The sequence below is a fragment of the Pelophylax lessonae genome (genome assembly GCF_965119305.1).
Source record: "Pelophylax lessonae genome assembly, chromosome: 7".
Lineage (NCBI taxonomy): Eukaryota > Metazoa > Chordata > Amphibia > Anura > Ranidae > Pelophylax > Pelophylax lessonae.
Window position 1 is genome coordinate 45,121,026 of NC_138774.1, and position 22,398 is coordinate 45,143,423.

General features: G+C 47.4%; 3 protein-coding genes across 5 annotated transcripts in view; 1 reads left to right on the forward strand and 2 right to left on the reverse strand.

Annotated features, from left to right (window-relative positions):
- LOC309560896 (class I histocompatibility antigen, F10 alpha chain-like) overlaps positions 1-12,465 on the reverse strand; it is a 291,577-nt gene extending 279,112 nt beyond the window's left edge. For both annotated transcript variants that reach the window (XM_082264583.1, XM_082264584.1), the window contains exon 1: positions 12,333-12,465. In XM_082264583.1, coding sequence (XP_082120709.1) covers positions 12,333-12,405 — 73 coding nt within the window. In that variant the 5' untranslated portion in view covers positions 12,406-12,465. The remainder of the gene's footprint in view (positions 1-12,332) is intronic.
- Positions 1-22,398, forward strand: part of TAP1 (transporter 1, ATP binding cassette subfamily B member) — an 895,619-nt gene that overhangs the window by 662,514 nt on the left and 210,707 nt on the right. The gene's annotated exons all lie outside the window — the stretch shown is intronic.
- The window catches only part of LOC309560894 (class I histocompatibility antigen, F10 alpha chain-like), a 392,531-nt gene that overhangs the window by 88,988 nt on the left and 281,145 nt on the right, over positions 1-22,398 (reverse strand). The window lies entirely within an intron of this gene.

A 22,398-nucleotide genomic window follows, 5' to 3' on the forward strand; every position in this document is an offset into this window, starting at 1 on the left:
ACTGCCATGGAACCTCTCCTTCAGGGCACATAAAATAATCCGAAAATTTTTCTCTTAGAGCAAGAGCAGAGTAGTTTGGCCGCACTCCACTATATTGCACAGAGGGCAAATGTGTTTCATCATCCTCTTCCAGGCTGATGCCTTCTTTATCACGAATAATATTATGGAGCACACAGCATGCTTTGATCACTTCTTCTGCATTCTCCACGTTAAGTTGGATGGCACTATGGAAAATGCGCCACTTACTTGTTAAAATTCCAAATGTACATTCAACATACCTCCTTGCTCTACTAAGTCTGTAGTTAAAAATTCTTTTTTGTGTTGTTAAATTATGTTTGCCATATGGCCTTAAAAGATGACTTGAGAGCGAAAATGCTTCATCAGCCACTAAGACGTGCGGCATATCCGGTCCAGATGTTCCTGGCAGTGGCTTGTCAACAGGTAGGTTTAGATGGCCGTCTAACAACCTTTTCCCCTTTGTGGATGTCCTGAACACCCGGGAGTCAGCAGTGCTACCATATGCCCCAACATCCACTATAACGAATTTGTAATTACTATCACAGATAGCCATCAACACCAATGGAAAATATTTTTTATAATTAAAATATCTGGAGCCTGAACCAAGAGGCATTTTAATACGTATATGTTTTCCGTCAAGAGCTCCAAGGCAGTTGGGGAATTGGGTCTTCATCAAAAAACCGTCGGCTATTTCCAACCACACATGTTCATCAGGGACAGGCATCGCAAGTGGACTTAGCTCCTCCCATATGGCCTTGCAGGTGTCATGAACAGTAGTTGATATTGTGGAGATCCCCAATAAAAAGTAATGGTTTAAAGACGTAAATGACTGTCCTGATGCAAGAAACCTAGTCAGAAGAAAAATAGACAAGAATTAATGGAAAAGTAAAATTTCAAGAGCAATTACATGTTTTTTTTTGGATTAGTGTCTGGGGGGGGGGGGCTTAAAAGTGTCCCTGTGAAGTTTCATCTCTGTAGCATGTCCAGAACCCCCCCAAAAATTATCATTTTTCTTATAATTTTTATTCTAACATGAATACAGCTTCTCTCCGCCTTGCTTTTTTTCTTGCAGGCATTTATCAGTCATTTTTTTGAGGCAGGCATGACATTTTTTGGATTTAGTGTGTGGGGGGTCAAAAATCCAAACAAAATCATGCCTGCCACAAAAAATGCCCGATAAATGCCTGCAAGAAAAAAAGCCAGTTGAAGAGAAGCCGTATTAATGTTCTAATACAAATTATAAGAAAAATTATAATTTTTTGGGGTTTTGGACATGCTACAGAGCTGAAACTTCACAGGGACACTTTTTAGACCCCCCCAGACACTAATCCCAAAAAAGTCATGCCTGCCTCAAAAAATGACTGATAAATGCCTGCAAGAAAAACAGCAAGGTGGAGAAAAGAAATATTCATGTTTTAATAAAAAAATTATAAAATGCTCTTTGTTCAATATTCAAATTATTCAATATTACTCGCAGAAAATAAGAAAACATTTTTTTCTTTCAAAAAAACTGAATTTTTGTAAAATCTTACCTGTAAAATTCCTTTCTCTGAGTCCTCCGACAGTCGCCGCCTCTTCATATTCGTCACAATGGGGTAATTGACCTTTGCTCCGTAGGAGTAGCTAGGCAACAGAATATGTCAATATTAAAGCTTTTAACATATCCCACCCCCAGGGGGTGGTCCCCTCAGTCAATACCCTCCTACTTCCTGTAACCATACCTCAGTTTCAGTGGAATAGCAGTAGAGTACATAACAAACCCCAAAAGAGGGGCGGGGGCGGCGACTGTCGGAGGACTCAGAGAAAGGAATTTTACAGGTAAGATTTTACAAAAATTCCGTTTTCAGTCGCCGCCTCTTCATATTCGTCACAATGGGGACGTCCCAAAGCAGTGCAAACATGAGGGGAGGGAAACGCAGCCGCGCCTAAGGCAACGCAGTCTCCACATCAGAGAAAGGAACCTTACCAAAGGAAGGAAACCAGCTGGGCAGCATGAAAAAAAACTTGATCAACAGGAGCAACAACCCAGGAAAAAACAAAAAACCTAGGGATAAAAAAAACATATCCCAAACAGCCAAAAGCCCCAAAAACAAGGGACCCTAAGGAACCGCCGCACTAAGAACCTTGCGGCCAAAGGAAGCATCTGCCGATGCCTGAACATCCACTTTGTAGAATTTTGTGAAGGTGTGAACGGTCGACCAAGTCGCCGCCTTACACGCCTGGGCCACAGAAGCTCCATGATGACAGGCCCAAGACGTACTCAGATCTGGTAGAGTGCGCCTTCACAGGCATAGGGGGAACTTTCCCCTTCAAAGTATAGGCCTGTTCAATGGTCTGTCTGATCCATTTGGCGATGGTAGAAGCCGACGCCGCCATGCCCTTCCGAGGACCTTCTGGAAGGGCAAATAAAGAATCCGATTTGCGAAAAGATTCAGTCGATTTTAGGTAAACCCAAATCGCCCGAACAACATCCAAGGAGTGCAAATCCACCTCCTTCGGATGTTTAGGCTTCGCGCAGAGCGAAGGCTAGACAATGTCCTCATTGAGGTGAAATTCCGAAATCCTCTTCGGAAGAAAAGAAGGGTTAGGTCGCAAGACCACCTTATCTAGGTGAACCACCAAATACGGAGACTTGCAGGACAAAGCTGCCAGCTCCGACACTCTGCGAGCCGAAGTGATCGCCACCAAAAAGGCGACCTTCTTGGATAACATAGACAACGAGATCTACCTGATCTGTTCAAAAGGAGCATGTTGCAACACGGACAGAACAAGATTCAAGTCCCAGGGAGGCAAAGGTTCCCTCCTAGTAGGGACTAGATGTCGCACCCCTTGAACAAAAGTGCTAACCAAGGAGTTAGATGCCACAGGACGTTGAAAAAGAACGGCCAGCGAAGACATCTGACCCTTGATCGTAGCCAGCGCCAAACGCTGGTCAACACCCGTTTGAAGGAAGGACAACACCCTAGACACCGAGTATGTGCGAGGGGAATACCTCCTGGACTCACACCAGGCAAAATAGGCCTTCCAAGTACGGTAATAGACCTTCCCAGAGGAAGACTTCCTCGCGTTGATCAAAGTGTGAATGACCTCAGGGGAGAGACCCCTATCCTTCAAGACCTCGGTTTCAACAGCCAGGCCGTCAAAGCCAGCGACTGTAAAGCAGGATGGAATATCGGTCCTTGAGACAGAAGATCTTCTCGAAGAGGCAGACGCCACGGGGCGTCGACCGCCAGATTTACGAGGTCTGCGTACCAGGACCGGCGAGGCCAGTCCGGTGCCACAAGAATCACCATGTGCGGTTCCGAGTTCAACCTGCGAAGGAACCTGGACAGCAGTTGAATCGGTGGAAATGCATACATCAGTCGATACTGATGCCACGGAGCCACCAACGCGTCTGACGCGTCTGCCCGAGGATCGCGCGTCCTTGCCACGAACCTTTCCACCTTGTTGTTCAGACGAGACGCGAACAGGTCCACCTCTGGAAGACCCCACCTCGCGCACAACATCTGGAATACATCCGGGTGGAGGGACCATTCCCCCTGGACCAGGGACTGGCGACTCAGATAATCCGCCTGCCAGTTCTCCACCCCAGGAATGTGAACCGCCGTTATCGCCGGGACGTGCATCTCGGCCCAAGACAGAATGTCGGCCACTTTCCAAGCAGCTCGGGCACTCCTGGTGCCCCCTTGGTGGTTGATGCAGGCCACCGCCGTGGCATTGTCCGTCTGCACCCGAACCGGACGGCCCTGCAGCCTGTCCGTCAAACGTCGAAGGCAGAGATTTATCGTTCGCAATTCCAGAATGTTGATCGGGAGGGAGGATTCCTCCACCAACCAAGTTCCCTGGGCGGACAGAACGCCCAGAACCCCACCCCAGCCCGACAGGCTGGCATCCGTGGTGACCACCGTCCATGAAAGAGGATGAAAAGACTTGCCCCCCGACACCGCCGGGGACTGGAGCCACCACAGAAGATCCCTTCTGGTGCGATGGCTCAATGAAATTTGGAGATCCAGAGATTGCGGTCGCCCGTCCCACCTGGACAGGATCTCCGCTTGGAGACCCCGCGTGTGAAACTGGGCGAAGGGAATCGCCTCGAATGCCGAGACCATCAATCCCAAACATCGCATGCACGTCCGGAGTGACGAGCACGGATCGTCCCTGAGGGACCCAACTTCTTCCTGAAGAGTCCTGAGCTTGTCGTCCGGCAGGAAGACCTTCGCCTGGACCGAGTCCAGGATCATTCCCAGGTAAGGAAGACGAACAGACGGGCACAGCGTTGATTTTGTAAAGTTTATCGTCCAACCAAACTCCTGCAGAGTCTGCATCGTGACGGACAGGTCCTTCACCAGACCCTGACTGGTTGCAGACCGAACCAGAATGTCGTCCAGATACCCCAGGACAGAGATGCCCTGGGCTCTCAACAAAGCCAGAACTGGTGCAAGCACCTTGGTGAACACCCGCAGAGCCGAAGCGAGACCAAAGGGTAGCGCCACGAATTGGTAGTGATCCTCCGCAATGGCGAATCGAAGGTACCTCTGGTGACCCTCGAAAATCGGAATGTGAAGGTAAGCATCCTTCAAGTCGATGGAGGCCATGAATTCCCCCGGAACCAGGGCAGCCACCACCGACCGCAGGGATTCCATGTGGAACTTGCGAACCCGCACAAAGCGGTTCAGAGCCTTTAAGTCCAGAATTGGACGCACCTTGCCCTCCTTCCTGGGCACGGTGAACAGATTGGAATAGAACCCCCGAAATCTGTCCCGAGAGGCACCGGAACCACTACTCCCTGGGCCCGCAGGTCCCGCACCGCCAGGTGCAGATCCCGCAACCGCTCTGGAGACAGTTGAAGATTTGAGGGAAAAAATCTGCTCGCCGGCCGAGAGAGAAACTCGATCTTGTAGCCAGATCGAATGATTTCCTGAACCCACCTGTCCCGAACACGGGCCAACCAGGGTTGAAGAAAACCGAGCAAACGTCCCCCCACCCCAGACCTGGGTGAGGGCGCCCCTTCAGGCCGCATTGTTATGGGCAGCGGATCCGGACTGGCCGGACTTCTGCTTACCTGTCCACGGCTTCTTCGGGGAACCTTGACCTTTGAAGGGTTTGCCCTTATAGTGCGACCGAAAGGCACGAAAGGACCCCTCAGAGGGTCGAAAAGAAGCATGCTTCTTACCAGGAGCAACCTTAGCCTTGTGGGAATGGGGCAAGAGCGTGCTCTTACCACCCGTGATCCCTTTTTTTCAGCGTATCCAAGGGTTCGCCAAAAAGGCGAGATCCCGTATAGGGTAGATTAGCCAAGGTTTTGCGCGAAGATTGGTCCACAGACCAACACTTCAGCCAAATCAGGCGGCGAGACAACACCGCCACGCTGTGCACACGTGCAGCCAATGGGACTATATCCAAGTCCGCATCACACATGTACATGACACCCTGATGGATCTGATCCACCATAGCCAACGTCGCCGGAGGGGCAGAGTCAGCCACCAGGACGCGCCTAAGCACCTGCGTCCAATCCGCGACAGCCTGAGCTGCCATAAGTGAAGCAAAAATAGCTTTCAGCATAGAACCGGTAACCGAATAAGTATGACGGGCAAGAGACTCCAGCCTCCTGTCCGTGGGATCCCGGAACACCGGGGTATCCTTAGCAGGAATCGCAGTGGACTTGTTCAAAACCGCCACCGCGTGATCCACCGGAGGTGGCACACACCAACGTTCATCAGTAGCGGGTGTGAAAGGATAACGCAGCTTGAACCTACTTGGCACAGCAAAAGGCTTCCGTAGATTGCGCCATTGTTCACTTACAGCGCGCTGAAAATCCTCAGTGCAAGGAAAAACCTGCGATGATTTGCGCCTTCGCTGCATCCAATAAGCGGCCAAGACAGCAGGAGGACATGGTTCATCCTGCAAACGCAGCGTTTGTTTGATAGAAGCAACCAATTCATCCATGAGTGCAAGCTCTTCAGACGAGCCAGGGGGGGAATTATCAACCCCTTCAACCTCAGCTTCCACTTCAGACCCTACAAGATCCAGGGACGAACGGGACCCTGATAAGGAGACCCCAGACATTGCAGCCCCAATCACCATCACCCTCTGAATCAGAGGAAATTGAAACTCTGGCCCGTTTAGTGGATTGAGCAGCCACCAGCATTTGCACCTGAGCAGCAAGGTTAGCCACTACAGTAGCCAAATCACCCCCCGCGGGGGAAACAGCAGCAGTCCCCTGGCCCCCCACTAAGGTGGGAGGAAATTTGCTTTCCTGAGAATCCATGCCCCCAAAAGTGTGTAGGCAGAAAAAGGAGTACTGCCCCTTTAACAGCGCGGCGAGCGCAGCCCACCGCACACAAGCACACACCGACCCCCACAGGGATAACCACAAAACTTAGGCAGGGAATACAGGAATAAGGAAGATAACCTGGAGAGACCACTCAGGCTGCTGCACCGATCGCTGTTGCTCAGGAAAAGGAAGTGCTGTAACACAGACCGCTCCTATAAAGCCTATGAAGGGCTCCACAAACATGGCCGCCGGTGAGGGACTAGCAAAGGCAGAGCAAGCAGCGCTAACATGCGGCCCGAGTGATCGCCGCAAAAATGGCGGCGCTTGGCGCCAAAAACGCCGCTCCTATCACACAGATATGGCCAGCACACGTCTGCAGCTATAATAAAAATGGCGGACCGCCGTAGCGGCCGCCGCATGTATGCACCAACATGTGTAAAATCATGTCCCATAATCATACAGCATGTCACACAGATATTCACAGGTTTAACACTGACCAGTGTACAAACAGCCCCCCTCCTTGTAGCCCACAGCAGCAGTAAAACAGACAGGGAGCCAAACAGTGTGAACAGGCATGCAGGTTACACAGTCCCAGACTGACACCCACTACACAGACAGGTCCCCACACAGAATACACTTACCTGAATGGCGTAGGGAACCCGCACAAGCGATCAAGCCACTGCACATGGGGCAGGGAGAGTCGCAGTCAGGACGCAGCAGAACCGCGGTGCGAAACCGCATGGCGTCCAGTGAGGTAGCCACCTCACCATAGCATCCCTGCAGCGAACAGGGATGGGTCGTTCACATATGCCAGGAAAAATACCTGACTGAATGCTCGATGGCAGGCTGGGAAGCCACTGGCCCACAACCTGCGACCAGGGGGGTCAGCCCAAGACCCAGCCTGCACGATCCTCTTCATCAGAGGAACTAACTAAGCTGACAAAAGTAACAGCTAAGTAAAGAGAGAGAGAAAAAACTCAAATAAAATCAAAAAAGAAGAAAAAGGCTGAGACCAAATGTAGAAACCAGCATAGAAACATCCAGCTACTCCTGACAAGCCAGACAATGAAACTGAGGTATGGTTACAGGAAGTAGGAGGGTATTGACTGAGGGGACCACCCCCTGGGGGTGGGATATGTTAAAAGCTTTAATATTGACATATTCTGTTGCCTAGCTACTCCTACGGAGCAAAGGTCAATTACCCCATTGTGACGAATATGAAGAGGCGGCAACTGTCGGAGGACGTAAGAGAAATGTTGTTTTTCCTTTTTTTTGTAAGACATGAAAAAGCAGAGATGATTAAATACCACCAAAAGAAAGCTCTATTTGACCGTGCAATTGTCATTCAAAGTGTGAGAGCGCTGAAAGTTGAAAATTGGGATGGGCAGGAAGGGGGTTAAAGTGCACGGTAGGGAAGTGGTTAAAATTATAGCAACAGGTGAGTTGGGGGACTCTTTACATTAGCATGACAACAGCAGCTGGCTTACCTGAGCGTGACTAGAAGATGCTCCGCTGGAGGCACACAGCGTCTCATATTCGTGTCCATTCGCTGAAGACTTGTTAACAATTTATCCAGGAGGAAATCAAAGGTGGTTACAGACATCCTAGTGAAATTAAAAAATTTAACTGGATAATGTCTCAAATCGGCGAAGTGTAGAGAAAAAAATCCCTCAGAGGGACTCTTCCAATAGATGCAACGTTTTCTCAGAAATATCTTCCTCCTCCGGCTCTCCACTCTCCTCACGTAACACATGAGCATGAGGCATGTCACCTCATCCCAAAATCTGGAAGGGGCCATTGCTTGTTTTGCTAGGAAAGACGCAGGAAAGACGCAAGAACACACAGGAAACACACTGTGTCTTTCACTGTGACCACAAAGCAGCATGGGAAACCCAATGCATGCTGGAGAAGTGCAAAGGGACTTGGGAAATAATAAAAAAGGATGAAAAAAAAAGAAAGGATGAAAAACGGATCTAAAACGGAAGAAAAACGGATGGAAAATGTATAGCAATATGAAAAAAAAGGATATAAACGGACGAAAAACGGACATCGGCGGACAAAAAACGGACGTCGGCGGATGCAAAAACGGACGTCGGCGGATGCAAAAACGGACGTCGGCGGATGCAAAAACGGACGTCGGCGGATGCAAAAACGGACGTCGGCGGATACAAAAATTGACATCCGTGTCCGTTTTTACAGTGACTGAACTGAAGAAGTAAACTGAACGTCCGTGTGAAAGGACCCTAATGCAGCATTACCCAGCACAGTCCCAACACAAGGACAAGGAGATTTGCCCCAAATACTATTTCTTCATCTCCCAGGAAAGTATTATGTTGTTGTGCAATGAGAATAATGGGACATGTTGTATTTCTGCACAGCACATTTTATCATTCTATTACACATCATAGCCTGCTGCAGAGCACAACAATAGCATGGAAGGTAAATAGAAAAGAAAAATGAAAGCACTGCAATGGGTGTTGGAAATATTTTGCAGCACATTAAAAAATGCGCAAGAACCAATCACAAGTGGCGGGATCACCAGATAATGCGCAAGAACCAATCACAAGTGGCGGGATCAAATAAGAAGAAAAGAATAAATAACCGGCTGCAGTGATCACTAATAACATGAAGACACAGACACATAGGGCTGATATGAATTTTGGGGGTAACATAAACTTTAAAATTGAGGTTAAAGCAGAGCTCTATAGGAACATTTTTTTTTTTTTAAGTTTGGTTGGAGTCAGGAAGGGTTAGAATGTCAGTCGGGTTTTATTGTTCTTTAACTTCTTCCAGCCCAATCCTGACATTTCTCTCCTACATGTATTAATCAGGACTTTTTTTTTATTTTTTGCTAGAAAATTACTCAGAACTCCCAAATATGATATATTTTTAGGCAGAGGCCCTAGAGCAGGGGTGGGGAACCTATGGTTCGGGGGCCGTATGCGGCCCCCGAAGTCATCTGGTCCGGTCCCCCATGCAGCTGAGTCTGTGTCTCTCAGCTGATCTGTCAGAATGGAGTTGATGCTTCCTGTATAGTTCCTGCTCCGTTCTGACAGTCTGAGTGAGTCACAGGCGGAGTGATATCAAATGCACCTGTGACCAATACAGGAAACATCGCCTCTTCCTCCACCATGGCTCTGCTACACTTCTCCTAGCCAGCATTTCCCGCCAGCAGCACACACAGCAGTACCAGCCAGAGCCAGCAGTACTCACAGCAGTACACACAGCAGTACCCACAGCAGAACCAGCAGTACTAGCCAGAGCCAGCAGTACCAGCCAGAGTCAGCAGTACATACAACAGTACCAGCCAGCAGTACCTACAGCACAGTACCAGCCAGCAGTACCCACAGCAATAGCAGCCAGCAGTACATGCCAGCAGTACCAGCCTGAGCCAGCAGTACCAGCCAGCACTACCCACAGCACAGTACCAGCCATCAGTACCAGCCTGAGCCAGCAGTACCCACAGCAGTACCAGCCAGCAGTACCTACAGCACAGTACCAGCCTGAGCCAGCAGTACCATCCAGCAGTACTCACAGCACAGTACAAGCCAGCAGTACCAGCCTGAGCCAGCAGTACCAGCCAGCTGTACCCACCAGCAGTACCAGCCAGCTGTACCCACCAGCAGTACCTGCCAGCAGTTCTTTTCAAAACTTACCAACACAAAAAAGTCCTCTGCGCTCCAGACTGACCGATGCAAACCTGGAAAACCTGTTGCGAGTAGCAACATCATCAATACCAGCTAACATCACACACTTCACCCCAAAGAGAAGCAGTTGCAGCCATCACATTAGGGGTGAGATAATTAAATGTTTGACCAAATATAACAGGCTTATTTTTAAGGTGATAATTTTGTACGGCCCCCGAATGGTTTTATAAATACCCAAATGGCCCTTGGCAGAAAAAAGGTTCCCCACCCCTGCCCTAGAGAATAAAATGGAGCAGTGGTTACCAGTTTAGAGTTACACAGGAGGTCTAGCTCTAGAATTATTCTTCTCACTAGAACGCTTGTGGTGATTCCTTATGTGTGCTGCGAACACCGTTTACATATGTGTGCGTGACCTACGTATGTGTTCACTTCTGTGTGTGACCAGGGGGGGGACAGGGGGAACATTAACATTTTTATTTATTTACACTGTCCCTTTATTTTTTTTTTATCACTTTTATTCCTATCACAAGAAATATAAACCTCCTTTGTGATAGGAATAAGACATGACAGGTCCTCTTTATGGAGAGATTTTGGATCTATAAGAATGTCAGCACTTTTTAGACATGGTATACATAGTATATATTTATTCACCACAACCCTATATTTTATATATTATCAAACATTGAGTATTATATTGTGTTTGTGCTAAAATTAATTTTAGTTTATATATATATTTTTTTTAAATATGCGTTTGCTAAACAGTTGCAAAAACATTTTGTGACATAAGAAATTACATCTGCCATCATTTATTTGGAAATGCCGTTTGCTCATAGAAAATATATCATTGTTGGGGGTTTAAAGTGACTTTTTAGCAAAAAATATTAATACTAACATACATGAAAAATGTAAAAATTGCTCTGATAGAGAAGAGGTTAAACAGTCTGTGTCCCCATAGAGAGATTTATGTTCTCTTCCTGCTCTGTGTGACACCCATCATTTGGATAGGAAGTGAGGGAAAATCTCTCTCATAGTAGCACAAAGAGCAATAAAATGCTGCCAGATGTCCTAACCCTTCCTTGATCTCTCCAAAACTGAAACAGAAAAAGTTGAGTTTTAAAGAATACCTAGAGCCAAAACTATTTTTATTTTAGCTGACCTCTGTATTTCTCCATCTGTGTCTCGTTAGGAGAATTGCTCCTCACTTCCTGTCCTATAGACTCAACTGGAAGTGAGAGGAAATCCTGGTTTAGAGGTCACAGTGACCCCATTGGAATATTTCTCCTCTATTCCTGATCTCCTGACAACACAAAATGTTAGATGGCTTCTCAGTTTTATTCCCGGTGACATTGGTGATCAGGACACATAGAGAGGGTGAATCTACCTAACGGGGACACAGACAGCAATATAAACCTGACAGAGGCTCTAACCCCTCACCACTCCATCCAAATCTGAAATAAGTTTTACTTTTAGTTATGTTTCCCATCTGACAGATGAGACTGAGCACAGCGCCCCCTCCAGGATGAGACTAAGCACAGCGCCCCCTCCAGGATGAGGCTGAGCACAGCGCCCCCTCCAGGATGAGGCTGAGCACAGCGCCCCCTCCAGGATGAGGCTGAGCACAGCGCCCCCTCCAGGATGAGGCTGAGCACAGCGCCCCCTCCAGGATGAGGCTGAGCACAGCGCCCCCTCCAGGATGAGGCTGAGCACAGCGCCCCCTCCAGGATGAGGCTGAGCACAGCGCCCCCTCCAGGATGAGGCTGAGCACAGCGCCCCCTCCAGGATGAGGCTGAGCACAGCGCCCCCTCCAGGATGAGGCTGAGCACAGCGCCCCCTCCAGGATGAGACTGAGCACAGCGCCCCCTCCAGGATGAGACTGAGCACAGCGCCCCCTCCAGGATGAGACTGAGCACAGCGCCCCCTCCAGGATGAGACTGAGCACAGCGCCCCCACCAGTATGAGACTGAGCACAGCGCCCCCTCCAGGATGAGACTGAGCACAGCGCCCCCTCCAGGATGAGACTGAGCACAGCGCCCCCTCCAGGATGAGACTGAGCACAGCGCCCCCTCCAGGATGAGACTGAGCACAGCGCCCCCTCCAGGATGAGATGTATAACAGGAAATAGGTGTGATGAGTGAGAAGGTGAAATGTATTGTCAGCTGATACATTGTAATGTCTTCTGACCCCCCGACCTCTCCGTCCATCATCAGCTCCGTACACAAGATCAATAAAGATCCTTCAGAGCCTGGAGAGCCGTATTGTCATCTTCACACAGACAGGACATGGTTGTCACTTCCACAATACTTCTACCTTTATCACTAAACATTGATTTCTACCATTCTATACATCCCCCCTCCCCCACTGACAAGATGTCATCTATATTGTCCTCTACTTACCACACTCCACCCCTGACACCCCCAGAATAATCAGGATGAGGGGGGTCATCATCTTCATCCTCCCCGCTCTCATCTATAGAGACCCCAAAACACGACACCTTCCACTTCACCCAGCTCAGGACACTCTGTGTACAGGAAGGCGGAGCTCTGTGCTGATTGGAGGAATATTCCTCTCTATCCAATAGGAAAATTATTACATAGAGGATCAGCAGTTACCGGGCAGAATAACAGAACGAAGGTTGGAGATGAGAAGCCACAAAGTGAAAGTGAAATCTGGAGACATTCCACCAATAGAATTCTAGGAATCCCCCAAATCCCCCCAATCATCTCCTAATACCGGGCATGGGAGAGATCCACAGGAAATCCCAGAGACCAATCACAGGAGGGATCTCTACTTATTGATCTACAGAGAACGCTCTGCACCATTCTACACCAGAGAAGGAGCTTACAATCTAATGACCCCCCACTGACATACAGACACACTCAGGACAATGCTGGGAAATGGGGGTCACCTATTAGTGCCCATTACCAGGATGGGAGTGGTTAGTAATATAAGTGTATAAACAATTTAATTTGTATCCAATCAGAAAGAAGGTAAATCTACAGAACTGTTAGAAGAAGGAGATTGTGAGATCAGATTGTAACATATGTGGCCAGATTAACCACTTGAGTACCAGCCTGTCATAACCCTTCATTACCAGACCATTTTCCAGGGCTGGGATACTTTTAAAATGACTCAGTAATGAAACGCTGTTCCCACATTCATTTTATATCATTTTTAGACAGATAGAGCTTTATTTTGGTGGATTTTATTTATTTTTTTATTATTATATAAAAGAAAAAGAACAAAAGAAAAAAGATTTCCCTAACTTTCTGATATAAACACATCAAATAGAAATTCCAGCAGGGAAATAACAGACCAGGAATGGACGCTTTTTGGAAAGTAGACACCCCAAGGTGATCTCATTTTTACCACAATTTTTGGGGAAATGAAGAAGCATGCTGGCATTGAGGTAGTTAAAAACATGGAACTTGGTCATAGTACACTAGATAGAGCACATTAAATGTACAGGTCATACAGAGGGAGGGGGAAGTGAAGGGGTTAATTTACAGGTCACATACAGTGGGAGGATGGAGATGAAGGGGTTAAGGTGGAGGACTGGGGAGACAGAGACAATAATATACAGCTGACATAAAAAGACAGAATGGAGATGAGATGTACAGAGGGGGGAGGGTAAAAGGGTTAAAAAAATCCAACAATCAATTACCCATTTGACCCTCTGAAGGTTTTACCCCCTCATGACCAGGACATTTTTTGTTATTCAGCACTGAACTACTTTAACTGGCAATTGCTCCGTCATGCAACATTGTACCCAAATTACATCCATATAATTTAATTATTTAAATATTAATTTTTTCACACTAATAGAGCTTTCTTTTGATGGTATTTGATCACCACTGGATTTTTTTTTTATATAAACAAAAAAGCCCAACAATTTAGGAAAAAAAAAACAATATTGGTTACTTTCTGTTATAAAACATTACTAAAAAAACGTTTTTAAAAAAAATCTAATTTCTTCATAAATTTAGGCCAAAATGTATTTTGCTACCTCTTTGGTAAAAAAAAACAAAAACAAAATGAATAAATAAAAAAAATCACAATACGTGTATATTAATTGGTTTGTGTAAAAGTTATAGCCTCTACAAACTCTGGTATTTATACTGGAATTGAAGCAAGCTATGACACTATACTGGTAATGGCAGTGATCAGACACTTATAGTGGGACTGTGATAGTGTGGTGGACAATCTAGCACTAACAGATCCTCGCTTGGAGGTTCACTAACTGACACTGACATCACTAGTGACACTTATACAGTGATATAAAACTGTGCACTGTCACTGTACTAATGACACTGGCTAGAAAGGGGTTAACATCAAATATCAATCAAGGGATTAACTGTGTGCCTAACAAGTGTAATGTGTGTAATATGTGCTGCTAACACATCTGGCAGTTCTTTTAGGAAATAGCCAGGTTACTGAACTGTGCACAGAGCTCTGTGTGTTTGTAAACACAGGACTCTGTGCTGTGATTGGCTACAGCAGATCAACAGGTCCACAACCAAAATCATTGGCCAGGACCGGCTGACAAACTTGTGCTGTAGCGATTCACAGTACAGATCGGCATGCGTGCCCTAAACCCGGAAACTGGCTGCTGACATACAGTACATGTATGTGGCGGTGCCTGTACATCCCACCAGCAGTAACATTACTGTGACCTGGATGGGAAGAGGTTAAACCCTCCACCTTAAATCTGCGTACAATTCTTTATTGATAAATCCTCTTCCTCCTTAGTGAGGGGGAGGGGATGGAAACTTTTTTTTTACCTAAAAGGGGCCCCTAGGTGGGTTATTCCATAATGTGCCCTCTAGTGCTGCTCAATCACCGATCCCAGCTACTTCCATCTTCCCCCCAATCTTTCTTACAGGTTCTGTGTGTTCATCCTCAATGGCCAGGCTGCAATGACGTTAGGAGCCACATCACCGTGGCATAGATCTGGTGACATAAGATACATTGATGTGTGCAAGCACAGCTCAGTGTACATTACCACTGACAGGTGGGGGGACTTTTGATAGAAGAGACCATCAGGTCTCATCTCCCATAAAAACCCTCCCTGTCTGTGTTTTTAAAATTTTTGAATTCAATACCACTTTAAATGTAAACTGTACATTTGCAATCATTGTGATTGGTCATGACAGCAGTCACAAGGTACAGAGTCACTCTGATTGGCTCTGTACAGTGTATATGATCTGTGCTTTCTGATGAGAGTTCAGATGACAGTAATTCATATACACACTGGCTGCCCATGGGGTTTTCTGTGGAACCATTTATAACCAGCATTTCAGAATCACATGTCCACCACTCCTCTGTTTCAGGGTCAGTTCACCTCATGAATCTCACAGGAAGGTTCTTGCGTCCCTCTACAATTCACATACAATCCGGGTGCAGTGCGGTTTCAGACCATTTATTTGAATGGACTGAAATCACACCAGACTGCACCAAAAGTAGTGCATGCACAGCAACTGGATGGCACGGTACTATTGTCCCATGCAATCTGGTGCAGTCAAATACCGTGTATGTGACACCTCCATTTGGGGTGTCATTAGCATTGCACTGACACCCACTGCAGATTGCAAGTGCAGTGCTTTTATAACACAGTGAGGGAAGTGCACACGATATGAAGGCACTTAGCCTCCTAGGCCATTCTATCATGTGCCTGCAGGTTATCAAGGCCTCACTTTGCTTTGCTGAGAGTTGCTGAAGCTGACTGAGGGACTGTCGTCTGAGGATCTAGTCTGGTGCCACTGGGTGAAAGTGCTGAGGAAATTAGAAAGAGGCAACCAGGGCTGCTGTAGAGATCATGATGCCCTGTACAGCCTTCCTGACCCCTTCCAACCCCGAACAGCGGCACCCACTTTATCCGCCTATAGCCAGAAATGATGGGGCTCAATGAAATGTAATCTAAGTCCTGGTAAGCAAGTAGGAAAGAAGGCATGGTCTAGTAAAATCCTTTTATTTATTTAGGCAGAAATTAACAATAAAGCTGCCCCCGGCCCCCCTGTTTAGCTGATGAGGCCTGGGCCCAGTACAACAGCACAGTACTGCCTTATCAGCGGCCCTGGAGGACAACCAATTTTCCAAGGACATTAGTGAGCACAGACTGGTGAGAGAGATCCTAGAGACTGTGTGCTGCTGCCATCCTTCTTATACTAGAGTCAGTGTGTTTACAGGGGACAAACAGATTGATTTACTAAAGCCAACTAGACTGTGCACTTTGCAAAGTGCGTTTTGCTAAAGAGCTTAGTAAATGAGGAGAAGCTTCACTTTGCAAATAATATCCAATCATGTGCAAGGAAAAAAAACACAGCATTTTTGCTTGCACATGATTGGATGATGGAAGTCAGCAGAGCTTCTGCTCATTTACTAAGCTCTGGACCAACTGGGCACAAGCGGAAGCACTGCTGATTAGCCGGAAGCCGGAAGCTGCGAGTGATCCACAGCACACACACAGCGAGGGGAGCTGTGAGCTGTGTGTGTGTGTGGAGGAGGATCGGAGGAGGAGCCGCGAGCAGCACGTGCAGGGGGGAGCGGGGGAAGCCGCACTAGGAAGCCGGGGGCCGGGTGCAGGAGCCTCGGTGCCTCGGACCAGGGAGACAGTGCGGGGACAGAGCAGCAGTGGCGACAGAGCGGGGACAGAGCAGCAGCGGGCGGATACAAGGACCTGACAGGACCTGGACCTGACCGAGAGATGTAAGTAGGAAGCAACTGATCTGCTGGTAGGGGGGTGGGCTGGTGGGGGACTACAAGTACAAACTACATACAAGTACAAAAACTACTGGTGAGTATCTGGTGAGTATCTGCAAATGGTGAGTATCTGCGACTGGTAAGTATCTGCGACTGGTGAGTATCTGCGACTGGTGAGTATCTGCGACTGGTAAGTATCTGAGACTGGTAAGTATCTGCAACTGGTGAGTATCTGCGACTGGTAAGTATCTGCGACTGGTGAGTATCTGCAACTGGTGAGTATCTTTGCGACTGGTGAGTATCTTGCGACTGGTGAGTATCTTTGCGACTGGTGAGGATCTTTGCGACTGGTAAGTATCTGTGCGACTGGTAAGTATCTTAGCGACTGGTTAGTATATTAGCGACTGGTGAGTACCCCAGGTTTAGTACCAGGGGCGATAGAGGTAGTGTAGGTAAGGAAGAGCAGGTCATTAACTTTATCCCCATAGAGTAGTGGGTAATAATGTCCGACAGGATTGCGGATGCCACTCAGTGCACTTCTTGCTGCATGTATGAGTTCCTTGATGAACAAATCGAGGGCGAATACTGCTGTGCAAGATGTGAGCGACTTGTTGCTCTGGAAGCCCACATCGTGGATCTAGAAAACACAGTGGCAAGACTGCGTTGTATCAACAACCTGGAAAGGAGCTTGGACATTACCCATCAGGCGCTGGCAGGGGCCAGCATAGAGGAGGGAGGAATAGAGGAGACGCAAGCAGCAGAGGTACGCAGCTGGGTGACCGTTAGGAAGGTTAGTGGGAAGAGCGTCAGGGAGGCCAGCCCTGAGTTGGTACACCCTAACATATTTGCCGAGTTGCAGGTTGAGAGGGATATCAACTCAGGGGTGGCAGTGCTGGAGCAGGTGCCCTCCCCCGGCTACCAGGGGAGGGGCGGCTCCAGGAAGAATGGGGGCCGTGACTCAGGATCTGGCAGACAGATTATTGTGCGGGCCTGGGGGTGACCCAGCGGTCATGGTGCATGTGGGCACTAATGACAAAGTAAAAGGAAGGTGGAGGATCCTAAAGAACGATTTCAGGGACTTAGGTAATAGATTGAGGAATAGGACCTCCAAGGTGGTTTTCTCTGAAATACTGCCTGTACCTCGAGCCACACAGGAGAGGCAGAAGGAGATTAGGGAACTTAACAAGTGGCTGAGGAATTGGTGTAGGAAGGAGGGGTTTGGGTTCCTGGAGAACTGGGCTGACTTCTTAGTCGGCTACCGGCTCTTTAGTAAGGATGGGTTGCACCTTAATGGGGACGGTACAGCTCTTTTGGGGAGAAAGATGGCCATCTAGTTGGAGGAGCTTTTAAACTAGGAGATGGGGGGGAGGGCTCAGAGGTAGAGTCAGTCAGGAGGGAGCAAAGGACTGAAGCTAGTATTAGAGTCAGCAGCGACACTAGGGCCATAACGTCAATTGGCAGGTCTGTGCGGGAAAACCTCAGACCAAACATGAATAAACATAACCACCAATCACGTTTAACTTCCGTAAAACTAAGAGGGGTATATGCTAATGCCAGGAGCCTAGCTAATAAAATGGATGAGTTGGAAATGTTAGTACATGAGGAGGACATAGACCTTGTGGTAATAACAGAGACTTGGTTCCACCCCTCTCATGACTGGCTGGCCAATATCCAAGGGTATTCGGTGTACCAGAAGGACAGGGTAGGAAAAAGAGGGGGAGGGGTATGTCTATACGTCAAGAACAATGTAAGGGTGATACAGAGGAGTGACATTACGGAAGGGATGAGTATGGAGTTAGAATCCGTGTGTGTAGAACTCCTACAGAGATGTATAGTAACTAAGTAGAACTACTTCACTACTGTACTTAAGTACGGAAAGGTGGTATCTGTACTTTCCTGGAGTAGAATTTTTTTCTCCTACTTCCACTTTTACTGTACTTCACTACATTTTTTCGATGATTTCAATACTTCTACTCCAATATTTTTTTTGTTGTGCTGCATAGTTACTCGTTACTATTATAAAAATTACCACTGCCAGAACAGTAGATGGCAGGTTTCATGAAGCTCAAAACATGTGTATTATCAGCGCATACGAAAATAAATGCTACTGTATGTATAAATAAAAGCTGCATTTGAAATAATAAAAAACAATATGATGTTCAAACTTTTGACTTCTTTCTTTAATAACTATATAACACAGTACTTGTACTTTCAGTACTTGAGTAGCAATTTTTTTTCAAAACTACTGGTACTTTTACTTTCAGTACTTGAGTAGCAAAATTAAAAAAAAAACTACTTGCAATACTTAAGTACAAAAAATGTTGAATACTTTAGTACTTCTACTCAAGTCACTTTTTGATCGAGCACTTGTACTTTTACTCAAGTATGGGTTTCGAGTACTTTATACAACTCTGGAACTCCATAGGGAAGGAGAAAAGGGAAAAGTAATTGTGGGGGTTTGCGATAGGCCACCTAAACAAGAGGAGGAGGTAGAGCTGGAACTTTTAGCACTATTGGGTAAAGTGGCAAAACTAGGATCAGTCATCATATTGGGGGACTTCAATTATCCCGACATTGACTGGGAAGAGGGGACTACACACTCACAGATGGCCTATCTATTCATGGAAACCTTACAGGATAATTACATGTCACAGTTGGTGGATTCTCCGACTAGAGAAAATGCAGTCTTGGATCTATTGATCACTAATGACCCAGACCTAATCTCGCAGGTAGGAGTCAAGGACAACCTGGGCTCTAGCGATCACAGGATGATCACAGTTAGTGTAAATAACAATATAACACGGCAAGTGGGGAACATAAGAACCCTAAACTTCAGAAGGGCAAACTTTCCAAAATTATACTCCTTGATGGAAAGGGTAAACTGGGACCAAACTCTGGGATCCCTGACCACAGAGGAAAAATGGGAATGCTTTAGGAATATATTAAGCAAATGCATCTTGCAGTGCATTCCTATGGGAAATAAATTTAGAAGAGACAAAGCCAAACCTGGCTGGCTAAACCATAGCATTAAAAAACTTATTAGGGGAAAAAAATTGGCCTTCAGGAAATATAAATCAGAGGGCACAGTATCGGCTTTCGACCAATACGAGGAGGCAAATAAGAAAAGTAAACACGAAATCAAGATGGCTAAAATATACTTTGAGAGACAAATAGCGGAGGATAGTAAAAAAAACCCAAAGAAATTCTTTAAATATATCAACAGCAAAAAAGCTAGGGCTGAGCATATTGCATACATAATCAACGATGATGGGAGGATGGTTACAGGGGACACTGAAAAAGCAACCGTTCTCGTCAGTCTTTACACAGGAAATGGAGGGGTACACTGACCATGACTGTATGGTTAGTAGTAATACACAGGACTTGCCACTATGGCTTACAGAGGGTGAAATCAGGGAAAGGCTGGATAAACTTAACACAAACAAATCACCAGGCCCGGATGGCGTACATCCGAGAGTACTCAAGGAACTCAGTATGGTTATATCTAGACCATTGTTCCTGATCTTTGCTGACAGTATTAGGACAGGAGATGTACCAGGGGATTGGAGGAAGGCTAACGTGATTTCGATATTCTAAAAAGGGTCAGAGGCATATCCCGGGAAATTATAGGCCTGTCAGTTTGACATCAATAGTATGTAAACTTCTGGAGGGGATGATAAGGGACTATATCGTAGAGTTTGCTAAAGACAACAACATCATCAGCAGTAATCAGCACGGGTTTACAAATGGGCGTTCTTATCAAACCAATCTCTTAACATTCTACGAGGAGGTGAGCTGTGAGCTAGATAGGGGCAGACCAGTGGATGTGGTCTACTTAGATTTCGCTAAGGCGTTTGATACAGTTCCCCATAAGTGCTTAATTTATAAAATCAGGTCTGCAGGTATCGACAGCAGGGTTTGCTCTTGGATACGGAACTGGCTAAAAGGGTGTGTCCAAAGGGTGGTAATAAACAGCGCATACTCAGACTGGTCTGAGGTGGCAAGCGGGGTGCCCCAAGGCTCAGTCCTGGGACCAACCTTGTTCAATTTATTCATAAACAGCATTGAGGACGGGATCAGTAGTTCGATATCAGTTTTTGCAGATGACACAAAATTGGGCAGGGCAATAACTGCACAGCATGAAGCAGATATCCTACAGAATGACCTGGACAAAATAACGAAATGGGCAACGACTTGGCAAATGAGGTTTAACGAGGAGAAGTGTAAGGTTTTGCACTTGTGGTCTGGAAACATAAAAGCACAATACACATTAGGAGGGGAACCTTTGGGTCAGTGGTGGGATTCAGCCGGTTCGCACCGGTTCTATGGAACCGGTTGCAAACTTTCTGCAAGTTCGCAGAACTGGCTGAATCCCTCTAAGCTGGCAGCCAGGGAGCAGCAGAGCAGTGCGCCCCGAGGCCGAGCCCGCCCATTCTGTGACAATAGCGAATGAAAATTCGCTATTGTCACATGGATCCTCCTCCTGGCCAATCAGGGAGCGGGTCCTCCTGCTTCCTGATTGGCCAAAAGGCAAATGCCGTGCCATTGGCTGAGGAGGCGGGAGGACTGAGGAGACGCGGGGAGCCGGGACTGCAGAGAAGCTGCTGTGATGACCGTCCGTGAGGTAAGTAAAGGGGTCTCGCGGGGGGAACGCTGGCACTCTGCAATGATTGCGGGCAATGTTGTGGGCACTCTGCAATGATTATTGGGGGCAATACTGTGGCACTCTGCAATGATTGCGGGCAATACTGTGGCACTCTGCAATGATTGCGGGCAATGCTGTGGGCACTCTGCAATGATTGGGGGCAATGCTGTGGCGCTCTGCAATGATAGGGGGCAATTCTGTGGGCACTCTTTAATGATTGGGGGCAATGCTGTGGGCACTCTGCAATGATTATTGGGGGCAATACTGGGGCACTCTGCAATTATTGGGGGCAATGCTGTGGGCACTCTGCAATGATCATTGGGGGCAATGCTGTGGCGCTCTGCAATTATTGGGGGCAATGCTGTGGGCACTCTGCAATGATTCGGGGCAATGCTGTGGCGCTCTGCAATGATTGGGGGCAATGCTGTGGCGCTCTGCAATGATTGCGGGCAATACTGTGGCACTCTGCAATGATTGCGGGCAATACTGTGGCACTCTGCAATGATTGCAGGCAATACTGTGGCACTCTGCAATGATTGCGGGCAATGCTGTGGGCACTCTGCAATGATTCGGGGCAATGCTGTGGCGCTCTGAAATGATTGGGGGCAATGCTGTGGGCACTCTTCAATGATTGGGGGCAATGCTGTGGGCACTCTGCAATGATTGCGGGCAATACTGTGGCACTCTGCAATGATTGTGGGCAATGCTGTGGCACTCTGCAATGATTGCGGGCAATACTGTGGGCACTCTGCAATGATTGGGGGCAATGCTGTGGGCACTCTGCAATGATTGGGGGCAATGCTGTGGGCACTCTGCAGTGATTGGGGGCAATGCTGTGGGCACTCTGCAATGATTGCGGGCAATGCTGTGGCACTCTGCAATGGTTGGGGGCAATGCTGTGGGCACTCTGCAATGATTGCGGGCAATACTGTGGCACTCTGCAATGGTTGGGGGCAATGCTGTGTGCACTCTGCAATGATTGGGGGCAATGCTGTGGGCACTCTGCAATGATTGGGGGCAATGCTGTGGGCACTCTGCAATGATTGGGGGCAATGCAGTGGGCACTCTGCAATAATTGCGGGCAATACTGTGGCACTCTGCAATGATTGAGGGCAATGCTG